This window comes from Equus asinus, chromosome 20, assembly GCF_041296235.1.
Source record: "Equus asinus isolate D_3611 breed Donkey chromosome 20, EquAss-T2T_v2, whole genome shotgun sequence".
Lineage (NCBI taxonomy): Eukaryota > Metazoa > Chordata > Mammalia > Perissodactyla > Equidae > Equus > Equus asinus.
Genome location: NC_091809.1, coordinates 92,763,121 through 92,782,644, shown reverse-complemented (window position 1 = coordinate 92,782,644; position 19,524 = coordinate 92,763,121). Strand labels below are relative to the sequence as shown.

Here is a 19,524-nt window from a genome sequence, read left to right as displayed (position 1 = left end):
AATTAAAGCCCAGAGATGGGAAATGACTTGCTTAAACTCGTACTCTAAGCCTTGGCCTAACTAAACTAACTAAATTAACTAAATCAACTCCTATGGACCAGATCATGCATTTTCAACCCCAGCAATGATCTTTTCATCATAGCATGACTCTGATACCAGCTTTTGCTCATAATGTTCCCAGGGCCTGGTGAGGTTTTCTTAGAGTACAACCTGTGTCCTGATCAGCATATGCAGAACTGTACAGAGATCCGCTCTGTCCTACTCAGGAACCAAGCCAAACACTCCCCAGGTCTGGCTCCCTGAATTTTATGCCCTTTAGGAAGCCTGTCTCGTTAGTTCTAGCCTGATTTCATTCACAGACCAAACCCCAGATCTTTGTATAGGTCTCCTGGTCTATGGGAAAACAGGTTCTGGCTCCTAGGCCCTAAATTCCTTACCCTGGCCTGGTCAAAATACCTCTGGCCTAATTCTCCTGAGTCTCCAAGGTTTGGGTTTTGAGGGTTCCACTCATTTTGGCTTTCGCTTCTGATTTGCTGGAATCCATTTATTCCTCTCCTCTTCCTTCCACCTCACACTCTGGGATCCTCTTTCCTGTTTTTGTCTTCCCTGGATCATCAGGGCACTGCGCACCCTTCAGTTCTTCTCTCCTCATCACCCACGAGCGTTTCCCCATCTCACTCTGCTCAGTTAGCATATATCAGCATAGTTACATCCACAGGAAAAGGCTTAATTTGTACAAGAGCTTTATACTGAGCTGGAGGAGAACTCACTGTCAATAAGAGCAACAACTTCTCTATTAAAAATCAACTTGGGAAACCATTTGCCAGAAAAGTTAGTTCTTCCCTCAGCTATCTGACTCAGTTGGTTCAAGATCTACTACTGTTAAACCAGTCTACCTAATCTGAAGCTGTTGAAGCACTCAAATATTGCAAGATTTAATTCACAAATCTTATTTACCTCTATCCTTCTCTCTTTATCTGTCTCCTTGCGCCAGAGTGAAGGCCTTCAATATGTTTCCAAGACACAACTCCCAAGTCATTACTCCCTTCTCCTCTGCACATTTATGTGGTGGCCAGTCTTTGACAATTTTAACTACTGGAACCAGAAGTGAGCAGGCAAAGCTTTGTGGCAGCAACAAAAACAGATAGCACAAACCCCACACATTATATTCTCTACAAGATCATAAGTCCACATGCAGGTATCTAGTCAGAGTTCTTGATCTAGCAAGCTTAGTTGCGTGGTTTTCTTTGGAAATTTTTAGCTTTTCTACATTATAGCAGTAAGCAGATTAGGAGCGGGGAGTCAGGACTTCTATAATGGCAGCTAACACCAAGGGAGAAGACAAGAAACATCACCTGGGAAAGTGCCACAGTGTGAGGTCATTCAGTGAAAGGGCAAGGAAAGAACAACAAATGTTCTTAGAAGTTCTCTAAAGTATCACTGAATTATAGCCCACCATACTCCAGCAACAGAGGTTCCTTCAAGTTCCTGTATGTCGCTAAGAAATGGTCTCATCAGGCTCCTGGTACTCTGCTTAATATGACAGGGTAGTGTTTAAAGTGTTTTAAAAGTGCTCCCCTTCAAAATAATATTTTTAACCAATTGCATTTTGTTACTGAAAGAGGTTGTTTCAGATATCTGGAAAGTTAATTTCTGTGGACCACCACCCTATCTGCTCTACGTTATCCCCAGCAATGTCATCTTGCTGTAAGAACCTGAAACTTGTATTAAACTCAGGGCATGTGCACTAAGTGTCTGTTTATTGACTTCTCAATCGCATCTTACTAGGACACTAGCTTTCTAGCTAATGGCACAGAATCAAGACCAGCCAGCAGATTTTTAAAGCTGGGCCCAGATTCCTAGTCTTGGGCCTGTATGATCTTGGGAGATCTGGGTAATCACTCTGTGTCTCAATTTCCCGTCCTGTTAAAATGAAAGAACAATATCTTCTCTGACGACACCATATGACAATCATTAGAATAATAATGTAAGCACATTGAACTCCAGAAAAAGATCTGGGCAGTGAGGATGGGGAGAGTGAGGACAGCAGGTAACAGAGCACAGATCAAGCAGGAGATGGGTTAGACAGGAGAAGGATTGCCTAGGTTACTAGTAGAAGAGGTTGAAAGTCAGACAGTTCAGGGAGGTGGCAGGTCAGGCAAGTTGTGGAAGCAGGTGGTTCAGACAGGTAGATTATATAGGTTCCAGGTGAGGTGATTCAGACAGTTCACAGGGTTAAGCTGGTGGCAAACAGAGATAAGGCGACAGAGATGAAGAGATAAGAAACAAGAAGAGGAAAGGGACAGGGATAGGAATGTACAGTTTGGGAGGAGAGAAAGTTAGAGGCAAATGAGGAGATGCTAGGTCAGGGAGGTGACAGGGGGCTCTTTGGGCTCAGGGAAGTCTCCCCTTTTACACCAGAGGTGACATGAGCTGATTATCAGAGTAATGTTTTTGACATTTTTGACTTCTCTTCCTCCCTGAACTAGAGAATATTTTATTTTCACTTGCAATTCTCAAAATACATATTTTCCGTCGTGAAATCTGAAGGTTTTGTATATAAAGATGAAGTCAAGGTGTCTGTTGCGTAGCTGACATCTTGGAAGTGTCAGTGATTGCCCTAGACAGACTTTACAGCTGGCCATATACTTTCACCTTCTCTCATTTGATCTTTGAACCATCCTGGGTGCTAGAGAGGGCAGGCACCATTGTCTCCACTGACAGATGAGCTCCTGTGTGTGAGGCACCAAATGTCAGATATGGCCACATTTCCAAGCCCTTCTTCAACCCTAGTATACTCTCAAGACGTCCTTAACTTCCTTCCAGGCCCTTGAGACCCAGCCTGCTTTGCTGGCCTCTGCTTGCCCCCACTCATCTTGTAGCACTGGCAACAGAGTAGAATGGAGGTTCTCAACTCCCCTCTTTCTTCCTATACATGAAATAAGTTCCTTTTGTTTTAATGCTTTGCAGCTCTTCACTCCAGAGAGCCATATGAAGTACAAAAATAACCAACACACGGCATACATAGGTTCCAGAAATGCCGCTGTTTGTGTCGCCTGTAGAAATGGAGTTGGGGCTGGATTCCTCATTGCACCGAGTCCCTTCTCAGAATTCCCCCATGGACATTTCCCAGGTTCTTCACCCCACCTCTTGATAGCCTTGGCCTCTGTTGAGATTGGTTGTAGATGTGGACATGAAAGAGACCAGTCTAGTTTGCAGTAACTTAGGACATGTTACTGACCTCGTACTGTGTGCTGAGTGTAGTGGGAGCAGATCCAGTAGGCTCAGCTCAAAATAAACTGTGTCAGAGTTTCCACAATTCTTCCATGGCCCTGTCTGCATGCCCTCCTTTCCTCTGTCATTATATTAACTCTCATTTCATGATATGCAATAAGTAATCAGGACAGGGGAGATGATATCCTACAAATGTGATCTCTACTCCTGATCTGGAAAGTTGTGTCTTTGGGAATTTAATCTTGTGCATATCTTGTGACATACAGCACCTGACCATCATTGCTTAGAATGGTCCTACATGGATTTAGGTGCTCTCAATGCTTGATACCAAGGATCTTGCTGAGATCCATCTATGTCATTGGTAGATGAGATGAACACCAGAAGTGCGTTAAATATAAATGTCAAATAGGGAAAAGGTGAAAGAATCCAGCTCAGAGGATTAGCCTGTCGTGTATTTTAAAAGGGAATGCAGTAATCATTCTTGTCCAAGGCTAAGAAAATATGGAATATTAGAAAGCTATGGTAGTGCATAACTATGACAAGGGGATGCCAAGGGATGTAAGCCATGGCATGTTTGAAATAGCCCTTGTTTCTGCCTCCATCCCTTAATCTGGGCTCCATGCCTAGTTTATCCAATTTGATTTGAGCATTTCCCCCATCCCTCCTTCTCCTCACCTTTTCTTAGGATTTAGACTATAGAGCAAATTGAGGTCTTTTTACTGAAGACTGTTGTGCTACCAAGGAACATATAAAAAGCAAACTTTTTTTTGGAGAGATAAGGGTATTTAGCTCATGTGCTTTTAAAATTGAGAATTAAGAATAGAAAATATAAGCTTTACTAAAGCAGTTAAATAAGAGAAAAGGGTTGGGAGAGGAAAAAAAGATATAAGAAGAAAGAAAAAAAACGAGAGGAAGAAAGATAAGGTCAAGAGAGAAAGAGCAGGTGAGGGAAGGATAGAGATCGTAGAACTGAGTGTGCGGGAGACAGGGGGAGGGAGTGAGCGCAGAGGCAGACAGGCCAGAATTAAGAGTGTGGCTTCTGTGCCGGAGATCTGGATTCCCAATCTACAAAAATTCTACATCAAATATTATACTCAGTGGTGAAATATTGAAAGGATCTCCCTGAGATCAGGAATGAAACTAGGATGGCTACTGTAACGACTTCTGTTCAACCTCGTCCATCCTAGTCTCATTCCTGATCTCAGGGAGATCGCTTATTATTTGTTCAACTCATTAATTCCACCCCTTAAACATCTCTTGAATATTCCCACTAATTCCTCTCTCTACTGCTGGTGCCCTCGCCTGAGTTACAATTCCATAGTTTCCCTGACTACAGTAGTAGCCTCCTCAGGGGAGAAATATTTTCAAAACACTAATCTGACCACATCATTCCTTTGCATAAAACCCTACTGTGCTCCACTGTTCTTAGACTAACAGTGAAAATGCTTGCCAATGCTCCCAAGGCCTTCATGACCTGTCCCTTGTCCTGCTTTGCGGCCATAGTTCATACAAAAGCCCTATGCAAAGGAATGGTGTGGAAATTTGAATGTCTTACTCATGGGGAAAGGAATAAGAGGTGTAAGATGCTGATTCTGGAAGCTTAGAGATGTTTTCTCCTTGTTTCCCCTTTGACTTTCAAAAGATGCCAAATTGTTATATCTTTAGTCTTAAAAAAAAAGAGGCGGGATAATCAAACTTATAAATTCCTGGAGATTACATTTAGAATCAGTCTTCTACCCTCTCCCCTCCATCAAATCTGTTTCTCCAATCTGAAAAACCGAATGGATTCGGTGCAGAAAACTGTATGATTTCAACTTCTTTTTATCAATCTTTTAAGTCTATTCTCCCTGGGTCACCAAGCAGTTAGAGGTGAGAAAAGAATTCTTGGGGTTGGAACATTATTGCCTCATTCTATGATTGTCCAGATTGGGTCAAATTAAGATTTAGCTGCTCTGACGTTCTCTGCTTCCGGTTTAGAGTGTCTTTGGTGGGTATCGTAGGCCTAGAAAAGACCCTTACATCTCTCGGTCAAAGCCTTCATCTAATGCTGGTGGTGCTGGAATGGTTCTGAGCAAAGCTGTGAGAAGGCCCTGGAGTTGACCTAGGTTCCCAGGACTCACTGGGGCTCCCCAAGCCTTGACATTATTTCAAAGAAAGTCTGAGGCAGATCACGGTTTGAGCCTTCTGAGCTCCCTCCCATTTTTTTGTAGCAGAAGCTATCCTGTAAAGCCCCTAGAAGGGAAGAGAAGCCACTAGTGGTTTAGTCAGAGGGGAATGTGAAATTGGAGGGAAGTGTCATAGTCTGACCCTTTGCGTAGGTAGTGGACGGAGGTGAAGGATGTGGCTTATGCGGGGGGTGGTGTGTGTATGTGTGTACCACCCTCAGGTCAGGTGGTAGGCTGTCTCTGTCACTCTAGCTCTCTGTCTCTGTCTGTCTCTCTCACACACGCACACCAGTGTCCTCAGCCTGTGCCTGTCTCTCTGTGCCATAGCCTCTCAGTCTTCTTTGTGTAGGGGAATGGGAACAGGACTTCCTGTGCTGTCTGATTCTCTGCAGCTACTAGACTCTGAGGCCAGAGTGAAATCTGAGCATGGTGGCTCTTGTGGGCTGCATCTTTCCTCTCCCTCCCACCATTCTCAGCTAACAGCCTGACTTGGCTCTGTCTTTGCTCCTGCAGCACTCCACTTCGGTGAGCATCATGGGCTTTTCCAACAGTCTGGAGATGGAGCTGTCATCTACCAGGCTGGCGAGGACCATAGAGCCACAAATCCAGAGTGTGAGCAGCCTGACAGCTGGTCCCCACCGGGCAGTACCAAGCCTCCTGCGTGGCCCCCCTACAACCATGTCTGGCCTGACAAGCAGTCAAAATCAGGCTATGCCCAGCCTGACAGCCAGTCACCTGCAGACCACGCCCAGTCTTGTGTGTGGCACACCCCAGTCCTCGACCAACCTGATGGATTCCTCCCAGGCCATCACAAGCCTGGCAAGTGATCACTCTCAGGCTAGGCCCATCCTGATCTCTGGTCCCACACAGCCTGTGCCAAGTCTGGCAACTTGTCCTCTGCAGAGCATGCCTCTGGCTTCTGATATGCAGCCGGAAAGTAGATCCAGCTACAGTCCTGGCTCTGGCCGAGCTGCAGGGATCCTGTGCCCTGGGGATGGGGCTGATGCCTCGCTGGGGAATTCCCTGTGTAAGGTAAGTCCTGGGGACATGCCATTCAACTTCCTCTGCTCATCACTGGGCAAAAGGGTGGCCCCTGAAGGCCTTATCCTCGCCTTAGCTTGACAGCTCTGTGATCACTAACAGCAAAAATGTCTGATTTCTTTTATTCTTGTTGGCCTTTCACTTTTCAAAGATGGAAAGTGAAGATTCTGCCCGCTTCACTGACTCTCTGGGACAAGGCCCCATAGTCCCTGGTCTGGATGCTTCCAAGGACCTGGCTATCCCCTCAGAACTGGAGGAGCCAATTAACCTCTCTGTGAAGAAACCTCCATTGGTCCCAGTGGTCAACACATCCGCGGCTCTGCAACAGTACCAGAACCCAAAAGGTGAGACTAGAGGAGGCAGCCTGCCTTTCGTGCGGCCACAGACTGAGCAGATATGGGCTCAGCACTGCCAGGTGGGACAGAGGTCAGCAGCCAGCCTCTAAGCGGAGGGAGCAGTGTGTCGCTTTCAGGCTAAATTCACTTCTCCCTCCAGAACTGCCTTACTGATGCCTGCTCTGTTTCCCTCACTGTGGCCGTGACTGATCCAGCCTCCTTGTAACAGTCCCCAAGCAAGAGGTTCTGGGGGTCTGGGTTATAGGTAGGAGGAAACGGGAAGAACTCAGAAGAGCTACCTTTGGCAAAATATTTTAGGGAAAAGAGCATGTCTGATACGGAGTCAGATCTAAGTTAGAAAACCAGCTCTGTCTCCTTATGCTTGATCCTGGGCAAGATACCTAGTCTTTCTGAGCTGGTTTCTTTCTCTGTAAATGGAGCTAATCATAACGACTTCACAGGCTCCTGGGACAGATAACTACAGTGAAGTCATTCGATGACTTACTCTGCAGTAACAAGAATTCGCCTTGCACGGGCAGTAACATGGGTCTGTGTTGTGCCTTATGGTAAAGGGAATTTGGACCGGTGGAGACTGGCTTTGATCCTCTTCTCAGCTCCCTCCACCCCTTCTCAAATGGGGCTGGGCTAAGGTTCTTTTCTTCTGGAAGCTGAGCGCTACATGGAAGGTTAGAAAGCAGTTGCCGAGGGAGCATTTGGGACTTTTTCAGTTCAGTTCAGTGTAAACCCAGCATGCAAACTGGGTTTAGTTTGCAGTGATCCGTCTATTTCCTATATACTTAATAAATGAAAATGAAACAATTTTTCTCCTTTTATTCTCACACTGACTGAAAGACCAACTGAATGATCATTGGTTCTTATTAACTGCACAATAATATAACCCTGAATTTTAAGCAGTTAAATATTTTGAACCCTGCTTGTCCATGGAAAGCACCCAAGACAGTGCCTGGTGCTGAGCGGGCGCTCAATAAACAGTAGTTTCCTCCTCCCTCCCCACACTGACTCCTGCCCGTCTACACAGCGTGCACTACTCTGGGTAGGGCTCCTGGGAGCCTCTTGCCCATGGAGTGTGAGCTGGATTCTCAGGCAGTGCCAGAATCCATGCATTTGGCTGAAAAGGCAGAGACTGGATAGAATGATTCCTGAGAGCAGGTAACACCACTGTATGGGGAACAAGTGATTTCTGAGCTCATTTCCAAGGTGAGAAGCTGGCCTCTCAGTGCCTGACCCAACATGCACCCCTAGGCAGCCTCCGAGCATCATCTGTGTTTATCTTTTTAAAAAAAGATGGCCTTCTTCCGCTCTCAGGAAGGAGAGCCACAGCAGGATTGCCACGACTATGGATGACTACAGTGTGGGTAACAATCGTGTGACATGTATGTGGCCAAAGGTGTGAGTAGCAAATATGAGTGGAAGGTATGGTTGACAGGGTGTGTTGTCATAAATCTATGTCACAGGTATTTATTTGTCTTTTGCCTTAGAGTGTGAGAATTTTAAACCAGGCGCCCTAGAGCTGGACACAAAAGAGAACCAGAGTGTCAGGTAACAGACTCTTGGCCCAACCTCCCTCTCCCACCCCCAACTTTGTGTCCTGGGAGGTTGGCACAGGAAGTAAGCAGCCTTGCTGACTTAACCAGAAGCAGTCATTTACCTGCAACTGTTTTCTTCAAGCCCTGGCCCCTCACGTGGGGTCTGTATAGTTAGGCATCTGGGATGGTTGTGGGAGGGTGTCCTGACTCCTGTACTGGAAGGCATGTGCTCTGCATGCAGTCCTTCCTCTTCAGGGACCCCCCTTCTTTGACCAAATGGCTTCCCAGGGCCTGTCAGGGCCTGGCCAGAGCTGGGCAAGAGGGCAGAATATGGGCCTCTAGAGGGTTGGACTGAGGAGATCTCAAGCAGTAATTCAGTTGTGTGATCACCGATGAAGCGGGGCCAGAGGAGGCTCCCATCAAGACCCAGGGGTGTCTCTCTTGCCACAGACCCTTCAACAGTGAACCCAAGATTCCTTATGTGCGCCTGGAGCGGCTCAAGATCTGTGCTGCCTCCTCAGGAGAGATGCCTGTGTTCAAGTTGAAGCCACCGAAGAATGATCAGGATGGGAGCTTACTGCTGATCATCGAGTGTGGTGCTGAGTCCTCCAGCATGTCCATTAAGGTACCACTTTGTTCTGCCTTGACCTTGAACCTTGGCCCAGCCTTGGAGCCTATCTTTTCTCTCTGCTACTGCCAAGAGTTCTGGCTCTGGCCTTGTCTTGAGTCTCTGAGTGGGGCTGCAGCTTGGCCAGACTTTGTCTCCTGCTGCAAGGGGCCTGTGAGGTGCACATTAGGAGGGAGCCTTACCAGCATTCATGGGGCTTGGCTGGCTTGGGGTCCTGGAATAGCTTGGTGCCGAGAGCTTGTCAGTGCTACCCCTCCTTCCCTCAACAACTTGTTGGCTCTGACTGCTCAGACTCACTGCTTCCCCAAGGTCAGCCAGGACAACCTGCCTGATGCCATCCAGGCCCCAAGTCTGGGGGGAAGAAAGGTCACTGTCACTTCTCTGGCTGGGCAGCGGCCACCAGAGGTGGAGAGTGCATGTCCTGAAGAACAAAGACTCATTCCTCGAACCCCTGGAGCCAAGAAGGGGCCCCCAGTACCGATAGAGAATGAGGACTTCTGTGCTGTGTGCCTCAACGGGGGAGAGTTGCTGTGCTGTGACCGCTGCCCCAAAGTGTACCACCTTTCCTGCCACTTGCCAGCCCTGCTCAGCTTCCCAGGGTGAGTCATGCTAGTCTAGGGCCATCACCTGGCCAGCAGGGTGATCCCCTAGGGATGATTATTCCAGGCCAGGCCCACAGAGCTCCCTTGGATGGGCTTCCTCCCCTCTCGGGGCCTGCATGAACTGCAGGTCTGTGAGTTAGTGGGCCTACAGCTGTCCGCCTCTGCACACAGACAGATAGATGTTTGAAATTTGAGTAGCTTCCCTTCTTCCTCTGTTCCCACCTTCCTCCTGCACAAAGATTTGTCCCCATACTCGCCTCCCAGCCCCTTGCTAACTCCAGTTTTTCTGGATTTGCTAAATCCTGAGTTACTGAATTTTTTTCAAGCTTGTGGCTAGGAAGCCATTCCTACAGGACAAGGCTAAGGCCTCAGTTTCCCTTGCCACCATCCCCTACGCTTGTATTGGGGCAGAGGGACAGGGGAGGGGGCTCTGGGCAATGTGCTGAGACCTAACTTGGCCCCATCTGCCTCTGCAGGGGAGATTGGGCGTGCACCTTGTGCCGCAGCCTGACCCAGCCCGAGATAGAGTACGACTGCGAAAATGCACGCTATAACCAGCCTGGAGTGCGGGCCCCTCCAGGCCTGAGTGTACATGACCAGAAGGTAGGGAGGGTCTCTGGGAACAAGGTTCCCCACCTGGGGCAGCCTCCCTGTGCCTGTAGGGGCTGAGGCCTTTCTCAGGGGATGAGAGCCTCTCCAAGTACCTCTCTTTTGGGCTGTGCCTGACAGCTTGGCCCATGGGGCTTTGCTATGATTTTCCTTCTGCCAGCTTTCCTCTGGCCTAGGAGGCTGAACTGTGCCTTAGTATGGTGGCTCGTCCCCTGTGGGACAGAGCCAAACCCTCTAGAGTTGATAGGGTCACTGTCTTTAGTTCTTATTGAGGTGAGGCCAGAACAAGTAACTCTGTTGCCAATTCTGACTTCTGCAGAAGTGCGAGAAGCTGGTACTGTCCTTGTGCTGCAATAGCCTCAGCCTGCCCTTCCACGAACCTGTCAGCCCGCTGGTAAGGAAGGCCTCGCTGCTCCTGCCTGCTCCTGTGCTTTCTGCTCAGAGGGCCCTAGGCCTGGGGACAGGTCATGGTGGTGCCCAGGGTGGGCTCAGAGCTTGGCCTCTGGAAGTATGATTAATCTGTGGATGGTTTAGAGGCCCCGGGGGGCTGCGGCCACCACAGCCCCCCAACTGTTGCATCACACCTGACTTGACAAGTGAAACTTTCCTCCTTTTTCCTTTCCCTCTGTCTTTTTTCTCTACACTTTCCTTCTTGCTGCCTTTCACTTTCTTATGTTCTTTCACTTCTGTTCCAACTCACTCTCCATCTCTCCTTCCTTCTTATCTATACCTCCCCTTCTTCTCTCTTCCTGCTTTGCTTTGCCTTCTCTCCTGCCCCAAGGCCCGGCATTACTACCAGATTATCAAGAGGCCTATGGACCTGTCAATCATCCGGAGGAAGCTGCAAAAGAAGGACCCAGCTCACTACACCACCCCAGAAGAGGTGGTGTCAGACGTGCGCCTCATGTTCTGGAACTGTGCTAAGTTCAATTATGTATGTCTTGCCTGTTTTCCCTCTGCCCTACTTCCCAGTGACCCCAAGACTGTCATGGCTATATGAGGGTATCAGGTTTGGTCCTGGGCTGCTATGAGGACCTGGGAGCAGAACTTCTGGGGCCTACTGTAGTGAGTGTTTTAAAAGCTCCCTCCCACACTTGGCCTCAGCATGGACTCAGGAGGAAGATGGGGAGTGCTAGTGATTGGCCATCTGTGGGTACCTGTCAGGGTCACTTCTGCTTTAAGAGCTGATACAAACTGGTTATCCTGAGGCCTGAGGAGAAAACATCAAGTTCCAACATTTAGGAGACCCAGCCATGCTTTCTACTGTCTGTATAGCTCTTGAGGGACCTGGAAGAGATGGGCTGGTGGAAAAGGGCCCGCCTATCACTGCTCTCCTCTCCCTCCAGCCCGACTCGGAGGTTGCAGAGGCTGGCCGCTGCCTGGAAGTGTTCTTTGAGGGCTGGCTGAAGGAGATCTACCCGGAGAAACAGTTTGCCCAGCCAAGGCAGGAGGACTCAGATTCCGAGGAGATGTCTAGCGAGAGTGGGTATTCCACTCCCCAGGGCTTCCTGTGGCCCCCCTATGTGCAGGAGGGCATCCAACCCAAGAGGCGGCGGCGACACATGGTAAAGAGTTGCTCCCAGCTGGCAGGCAGGTGGGTGGGTAGGTGATTGGGCAGGCAGGGGGCACCCAAGCAGCATGAACAGAGAAACCTAAGGTGAAGCTGCTCAGGTGGCACAAGAGAAAGTGGTGACAATGGACCCCCACTTCCAACCCCTTAGCCTATGAGGAAGACAGGGCAGTGTCGGGCTCATCAAGTCCAATTTCCACTGAGGCTCAAAACTCAGAGAGGTGGATATACCTGTCCAAGGTCACCCAGCAAATTAGCAGCAGAACCAGGGTGAGAAACCAGGCCTCCTGACTCCTAACTCAGTGCTGGTTATTCTGCATTGTCATCTCATAAGAAGAGAAGTACCTGGTCCCAGTGCCTGATCTCAACTTGGGTTTGGGAGAAAGGAAGGGATCTTTTCAGCGCCTTGGTTTAGAGAAGGAAGGGGAGGTGTTGCTTGTAGCAAAGAGAGCTCCTCTGACTTTTTGGCTGCTCCCACTTGTGCAGACCTGAAACATCAATTCAGTGCTATTTAATTCCACTGAAATGTGTTGCCTGCCTACTGTGTGCCAGGGTCTAAACAGCCATCCCTGGTTGTTTACGATACTTAACACACAATGTGTAGTATCTTCAGTGAGTTTTACTGCTGTGTTCCTGGGATAAAAGAAAACACTTTGACTCTGAGGAATGCCAGTCTGGACATTTAGCTTTTCATGTTAATAAATCCTACATTTGGTCATTTGAATTCCATATTTTTTCTTTCAGGAGAATGAAAAAGTAAAAAGAACATCGTTCCGCATGGCCAACAGCATCTCCCAGGTGTGAGAGCTGGAAGGGACCGAGCACCCTGGCAGCCGGTGTCCCATCCTGTGACCACTCCTCCCCACCTTTCAGCTCATTCTCTTCAGACCGTGGGTGTGAGACGAGTCTTGTTGAGCTGTGTAGTGCTCTTCTTTGCCGTTTGCATCTCACAGCATTTATTTGGGAGCCATAGTGCATCCACTTCAGAGAAGATTTCAGTAATAAAGAGCGAAGAGGGAAGTCTGCCCTATTACTGGAATAATCAGATGTGTAGGGGCCACTTGACAAGACCAAACCTAGTCAGGCTCAGGCGGACCTAACTTCCTCGGTGAATTCTTTCTGCTGAGGAAAGCAGACTTTCTCACCTTCCGGTGTACAGGGCTCAGGAACAATGTATGTATCTGAACTCCTCCAGGGCCCCGAAGGAGGTAAAAGGGAGAGAGGTTCTGACATATGGCAGGCCTGTGATCCCTGGCCCAGCACAGCCAAAGACTGTCACTGTTTGCCTTTGCTTGGCCTGCCAGGACAGAGGCACCTGCCCTGGGCAAGGGTAAGGGAGGCTTCTAGAGGCCATAGGTCTTGATTGGTGCCTATTTGGGTTCTAACGAGGATTGGTGCCTATTTGGGTTCTAACGGTTTTCAGGGTATTTGTTTTCCACGCCTCCTTTCCTGTGTTGACTTAGGTGGCTGCTGTGAAAGTGCTCTGGATGGCATGGCATTCTTGACTGGGCTGGGTGGCAGTGCAGAGACCACTGACTCCGATTTCACTTGCAGGCGTACGAAGATGTCACCTTCAGAGCCTACCCTCTGTGCCACTTACTTTGGGCTGATAGCTCTTCTTTGGTGTGAGAACCTGCCCTCCTAGAAGTGATTGTTGGTAACCATCCCTTCATTATCTCCATTCAGAGATCTGGATCTTGAGTTCTTCTTGGGAAAACTGTGAGGCAGCTGCTGCTGCTTCAGCGAGGCAGGGAGAATGACCCACAACCAGCTCAGTCTGCTGGGCCTCTCCTCCTGCTTAGAGGCCCTAGTTCTCACCCTCTCCACGTTCACAGAGCCCAGGATCAGAAGTGAGGCCTCTGGCTGGCCTGCCCCACGGCTGCCCACAGCCCAGAAAAGGTCAAGACTCTATAGGTAGCCCTTTTTGTTGGAGGTTGGAGAAGGCCAGAGGGACTGACAGGAGTCAGACCTAAGCGTTTGTAGAGGAAGTTCTGTCTAGGGAGGAGAAAGGGAAACCTGAGAGGTGAGAAGCCAGTGTCCTTTGGTGACCTTGAAGGAACTTCAGGACTTTACTTTTCCCAGAATGCAGAGAAAAGTGTTTTGGAAGCCATGGGAACAGGAGCGGAGCTCCAGTCTGCATCTCGGATGGATCTTCATGGTCCAAGCAGGGTGTTTGGGAGGAAGCTGCATAGGCAGATGCTGAGAGTCAGGCCACCTCACCAGCAAAGGCTTGGTTGAGAAGGAACCTATTGCTGATATGTGGGGGAACTGCATTCCTGGCATTTCAGTGGCCTGGAGACACGGCTCTCCCTGGTCCTGTCATGGCTTGGCTAATTTCAAGGGAGTCAGACCATGGCTTTATTTTTGCTGTGAGATGCAATTCAAGGAATTCTTGTTTGTCAGGCCTTTGTTAATGGGAACATTTTGATCAGAGAAAACATGTCTTTTCTCCATGTGAGTTGATGGTACTGTTCATTTCCTTCTCCACTGAGGCTGGGAGATCATCTTCCTTCAAAACAGACCGTGCCCACTGACTTGCCATTCTTTCACCAGCACTTGCCAAGCTTTCCTAAGCAGGTGGGCATCCATAATCCTGTTTTCTAGTTTGGGGTAACTAAGTCTTTGATACTCTGGTAGCCACGCAATGTTTGAACTTAGCCCTCTGCTCTTTGGGGCTCATAGGATTTTCCGGTTTGGGCTCTGGCCACTTCCTTTTCAATTTTCGAATCTTTCTCTCTGGTTAGTTGGCTTGGCAAGGTTCTCTCTGTAATTACCTCATTAATTCCTGCTCTTGGTCGTCTTTCCTTCGTGTGGCCCACATTCCCACCTCACCTGAGTGAGCTTCATGGTGCTTTTTGTTGGGCAGCCAGGTGAGGGTTGTGACAGGCTCAAATCTGTTTGAGATTCTTCCCCAGGACCAGTTGGAGACAACGAATATGAAGCAGAAAGGCCTGGTTAAATGCTTGGCTTCCCGCCTGTCAATGAAGCTTCCAGCTTGGATGTAGCCTACTGGGCCAGAGGACCTTAGGAATGTGTTAGCGAGTCACATATTCCCTTCCCATCACAGAGACTTGCAAGCTGAGAGGCTCCCCGTAGGCACTTGAGCAGGCAGGGGAGGGAGGGAGGGAGGGTTTCCTTTCCTCCAAAGGTGCGAGGCCCTGGCCCACTACACCATCCCTGTGCTGGTTACCTCACAGCACTGCCCTCTCCCTGGCTTTTCCTGTATACTTATAACCAATATTTTGAGTCATGGTTATGTTTTGTTTTGCTTTGTTTTTGCATGCAGAAAACAGATCATGACTATTTAGAAATTTTTTAAAAAGCTACTAAGCGAGTGGACTGACTTCAGCGGTTCTTTGCAAACATCTGAGTGGATCCTCCTTTTGACTTAGTCCTGTAATGGCCACATTTTGAAGTCAGTCAAGTCCTTTGGCCTTTGACAAAGTCTGGAAATGGAAATACAATGAGTTCTGGATTCTACGGTACAGAAGGCAATCCTGAGGAGAAACTGGGCCTCCTGGGTGTGCTGAGAGACAGGACAGTGGAGTGGCTTCAATTGATGCAAAGGGGATTTTAGTGTAAAATTGGTGCAGCATGAACTTGCAGAGCTCTCTTCCATAACTTGGGTAGGTTGGCCCTACTGAATTCTAGCAATCGCCAATTACACATCTTCTGCTGGTACCCTCTCCCTAGTGGCAGCCACCAGACCCTCTATAGGCACTGCTCTGTGCAGGCCCTGCCATCAATCCTGATGGACTCTGGCTCCCTGTACCCATTTCTGGTGGCATGTTTTTGCCTTGCTCCTAGGACCTAGGCCCCTCCTTGTTTCTTCCTGGGCTCCACTCCCTCTCTCACTCCATGGTATCACCTATAGTCTTCTCTTCTGAACTCCTGAACTGAGACCTTGCTCCTTCTGGATCACTACCCCCTATATTTCCTCTTCTCTCACTCCCTCACTGCTAGTTATTTAAATTGCCTGCTCCTTTAGCCCTGTTCCATGACCTCAGCTCTCTCTCTGTTTTCCCAGTCTTTCAGCCTTCTGCTGGGCTTCTTCCTCTCCCCGCCTGAACCCATGGCCCATCATACGCTGAATTTTTTTTCAGCATCCTGAACTTTCTCATCCCTGTCAACTTTTGCTGAAACTATTAACCATTCTCCATTTTTTTGCATCAGCCTATTTTCTGCTCCTTCTTACTGGGTTGCTAAGCATGGCAAATTCATATTTGACAGCCTCAGTTGGGCTCTCAGTATTGACTGGTATATCTTTGACTTGTTATTACTCTGTTTCCGTCCATGCCCTTCATCTTTGCTCTCAGCAAATGACTGACGTCATTGCCCACTTTACAGAAGAGATGACGTAAAGCAAGAACTTCCCTGTGCACTTGCTCCTCTCCCTATCCCATCTGTCTATGTCTATATCCCTCCTTAGCTCTTTTCCTCTGGCTTCTGTTTGGTGCTCTATTTCTTGATTCCTACTATTTGTCCTCCAAGACTTTGCTCCATCCTTATCCCACTGCTCACACTTTCCGGGGTCTTCCACCTCCCTCTCCATTGGTTTCCTCCATGTAGTCTACAAGCAAGCAAAATTCTCCCTGAGATTAAAACAAAATTTCTTAGAGTCTGTTGACCCTTATACTTTTTCCTTGTCAGCCTAGTTCCTTTAAAAAAGAATCTTTTTCATTGATTCTTCTTAGTCACTCTTCAACTCTCTCTATATAGTTTTTCACAGGTCACCAGTGACCACCAAGTTGCCAAATCAAATGAATACCTTTCAGTCCTCAACTGTCTTGAACTCTCTACAGCATTTCACACCATCCACTACTTCCTCTTTGAAATATCCTCCTTGCTTGGCTTTTATGGCACCACAAGTCTCTGAATTATCCTCTTACCTTTCAGCCACGCAGACTGAGCCTTCCTGAAACCTTGACAGGGGGACATCTTTAGCTTCCTGTGGTCTCTCCTCTTCAGGAGTTGGGTAGGTAGGACGAAGCGCAGCTGCCTCTGCTCACCTCCCTCAGTGTCTGCCCACTTTATTTGAGCCCGTTTCTGTTCCTGGACTTAGTTATCCTCATGCCAAGCATGTTTATTAGCTCTGCTGGGAGGACAGCATCTGTGAGGCCTTTCCTCTGACACTCCTAGCGCAGCGTGGAGACAGAGTTTAGCCATGTTTGCTCAGAGGCCCCATCTAAATTAGCCCAAGAGCGTGGATTGGGTCTTACCAAGAAGCATTTTGGCAAACAGGATTACCAGGCTGGTGGGCAGCTCATCACAGTGATCTCCATACCAGTCAGAGCCAGCCACAGTTGATGAGGAACTTGGGATCATGGCAAAACATGTTTCCACGCATGGTCCAGTCCTGCTAGTCAGGAGGAGAATCCTGGCAGGGGCGGGGGTCCGCCACTGATAACATTCTGGTGAAGGGAGACTGGGAAGTGCTGTGATTCATCACTTCCTGGGGCTCCGCTGGGGTCAGCCTGGCCTGGTTTTAGCCTAGGCTTCCCCAGCCATACTGATCATTACTGCCTGCTTGCTCCAGTTGTTCTAGAGCTGGAGGCAGATGTTGGTTGTCTTCTTGGAGGTAGGGAGGTGTAGTGGAAAGATACCTGATTTGAGAGACTGAACACCTAAATTTTGGCTCTGCCAATTATGAGCTGCCAATTATGACCTTGGGTAGCGTTTCCCCATCTATAAAGTGGGAGGGAGTGTTGAAAACAGTGATCTCTCAGAGGCTCTCCAGCTTTAAAGATGGTAATGGTGATTCGAACTGTAAAGCTCAGGCCACACAGGGAATGACGGAATACTGAGGGTAGGACACAGCTGGGGAGTCTTGGCCAAGGCAGAGCAAGTCAGGCCACACTGAGCGGCTTTGAGGAAAGTCTTCAGTAGCTGGTGCTGCTTCTTGAGCCATATGCCCATTCCTCAAGCTGCACCCCTTCTTGGACATCTAGGATGAGCTCCTCCTAGGCCTTTTCTCAAAGTGGCACTTGGATCTAAAGTGGTTGAGGGCATGAAGGAGGAATATTTAAGGGGAAGAATCACTTATCTTAAAAGGACCTACACATTCAAGAACAAATTAAAAAATAGCACTTTCCTTTACCAATAATTGTGTCCTGGAGTGTTTTTTCAGTGAAGATGGTCAAACCTATTTCTGGTCTTCTCGCCCCTGGACTCCAACATCATTAAGAACACAAGGAGAGGAAGAATAGACTGGGAAGCCTTCTCTGTACAGAACTCAGCTCTCTGCTTCTTACTGCAGGAACACAGCCTGTTCTTCAAACTACAGGCAGCAAGTCTGAGGCAGGGTTGGGGAAAAAGCATGAATGTCCACCACTTCTAGCCACTAAACACTTCAAGAATGTCCTTTCTGTATTGATATTCCCCAGTCACCCAGCCTTAGCTCTCCTTGCTGCCCACTCTACACCAGTGGTTTCTAGCAGCATAGGGGTTGAGGACATTGTAATGAATAGTTGTCATTCATGTTGACTGCATAGAATTTGAGCCCTTTCCTATTTTGGGGGAATTCCTCACCTCAGGGTGGGAGGTAGAGCTCACTCCTCACTTCTAAATATATTTAGAAGCTAAATATATTAAAATCTTGATTTCCCAGCATCCCTTGTAACCAGGGTGCAGGTCTAGTGGTAGTAATTAGGAAAAAAAGCCAGGACCACAGAGACTTCTCTGGTGACAGTGTTGGTTGCAGCAAGGTGGGGTTTCCATGGCAGCAGTGGCAACAGAACAAGTTGAAACACCTGGTGCTCATTGATGACAGCGATTGTTTCTTCAGTAGACCAGTTAGCTCTTAGCTTAATTCTCTGGCCTTCCCAACAATGCTGTGAACTACCTAAAAAAAGTATTTTGATTAACTCATTTTCGGCTTAAATTAGTCAGAAATGGCTGCTTTTACTTGCAACTAAACACCCTAACTGATGCAGAAATCTTGGATAATCTGATAATGTCATGGACCCGCTCTTCGAGCTCCAGACTCACATGTCCTGTGGCCTATTGGACACCTCCACTTGGGTGTCCCAGCGTCACCTGACACACTAGCCATCCCTCTCATTCTTTACATACTCCTCCTTCATATTCCTTATCTGAGAAGCCAGGGACATGGGAAGGAAATGAAGGCGGGTGGTGTCTGAGAAACCAAGGAAGTTTGGGTTTCAAGGAAAGATGATCATCACTTTTAGTGCTTAAGATGAGACCTGAAAATCCTATCTGGCCCACCATCCCTTCCCAGCCTGGCCCAGGTACCTGAAACCTTTCCCATGCCTGCTCTGAGCTTTTTCGCTGTGTTTTGTCCTTACTAATCTTATTAGTATTCTCCTTCTCTAGGTCCCAGGGACATACACCTCTCTACTTACCACTCCTCAGGTTCCATGGCAAGCAGCTAAGCGAGCCTGCTCCGCAGAGCAAGCCCTGCCCTGGACCTCCTCTTCCTACACAGTATCCAGGGCCTGATAACAATAAGTCCTAAAAAAATTAAAATAAACAATGGCAAAACCTAAATAAATATCTAAGTAAATGCCCATAAACGATACCATTTTGTTAATTATGATTAACAAATTAACCCATTAATTGTTAATTTTGTACCAATTTCACAAAGATTTTATTACACTTGAAAACAATTCATGTTTTTCACTTCACAGGAAATTCTACATACACAAGAGGATTGCTGAGAAACCCCAGCCAATTGTAAATTAAATGAATTACTCCTAACCAAATAATTTAAAAAGCAAAATTATAAAAACAGTTTCAAAATTTTGCAGTAAAAACTAGATTTACTACAGGCTGTA

At 47.9% G+C, this 19,524-nt stretch overlaps 1 protein-coding gene across 9 annotated transcripts in view; it reads left to right on the top strand.

The window, feature by feature from the left end:
• TRIM66 (tripartite motif containing 66) overlaps positions 1-17,853 on the top strand; it is a 59,247-nt gene extending 41,394 nt beyond the window's left edge. For 7 of the 9 annotated variants that reach the window (XM_044751623.2, XM_070491026.1, XM_014844212.3 and 4 more), the window contains 10 exons: positions 5,913-6,431; positions 6,592-6,784; positions 8,275-8,335; positions 8,773-8,947; positions 9,260-9,549; positions 10,029-10,155; positions 10,481-10,555; positions 10,943-11,095; positions 11,508-11,726; positions 12,476-17,853. In XM_044751623.2, coding sequence (XP_044607558.2) covers positions 5,913-6,431; positions 6,592-6,784; positions 8,275-8,335; positions 8,773-8,947; positions 9,260-9,549; positions 10,029-10,155; positions 10,481-10,555; positions 10,943-11,095; positions 11,508-11,726; positions 12,476-12,535 — 1,872 coding nt within the window. In that variant the 3' untranslated portion in view covers positions 12,536-17,853. Of the gene's footprint in view, positions 1-5,912; positions 6,432-6,591; positions 6,785-8,274; positions 8,336-8,772; positions 8,948-9,259; positions 9,550-10,028; positions 10,156-10,480; positions 10,556-10,942; positions 11,096-11,507; positions 11,728-12,475 lie in introns of those variants that run through there. The other 2 variants (XM_070491027.1, XM_070491028.1) reach the window with 2 other exon arrangements.
• Positions 17,854-19,524: the final 1,671 nt, after the last annotated feature.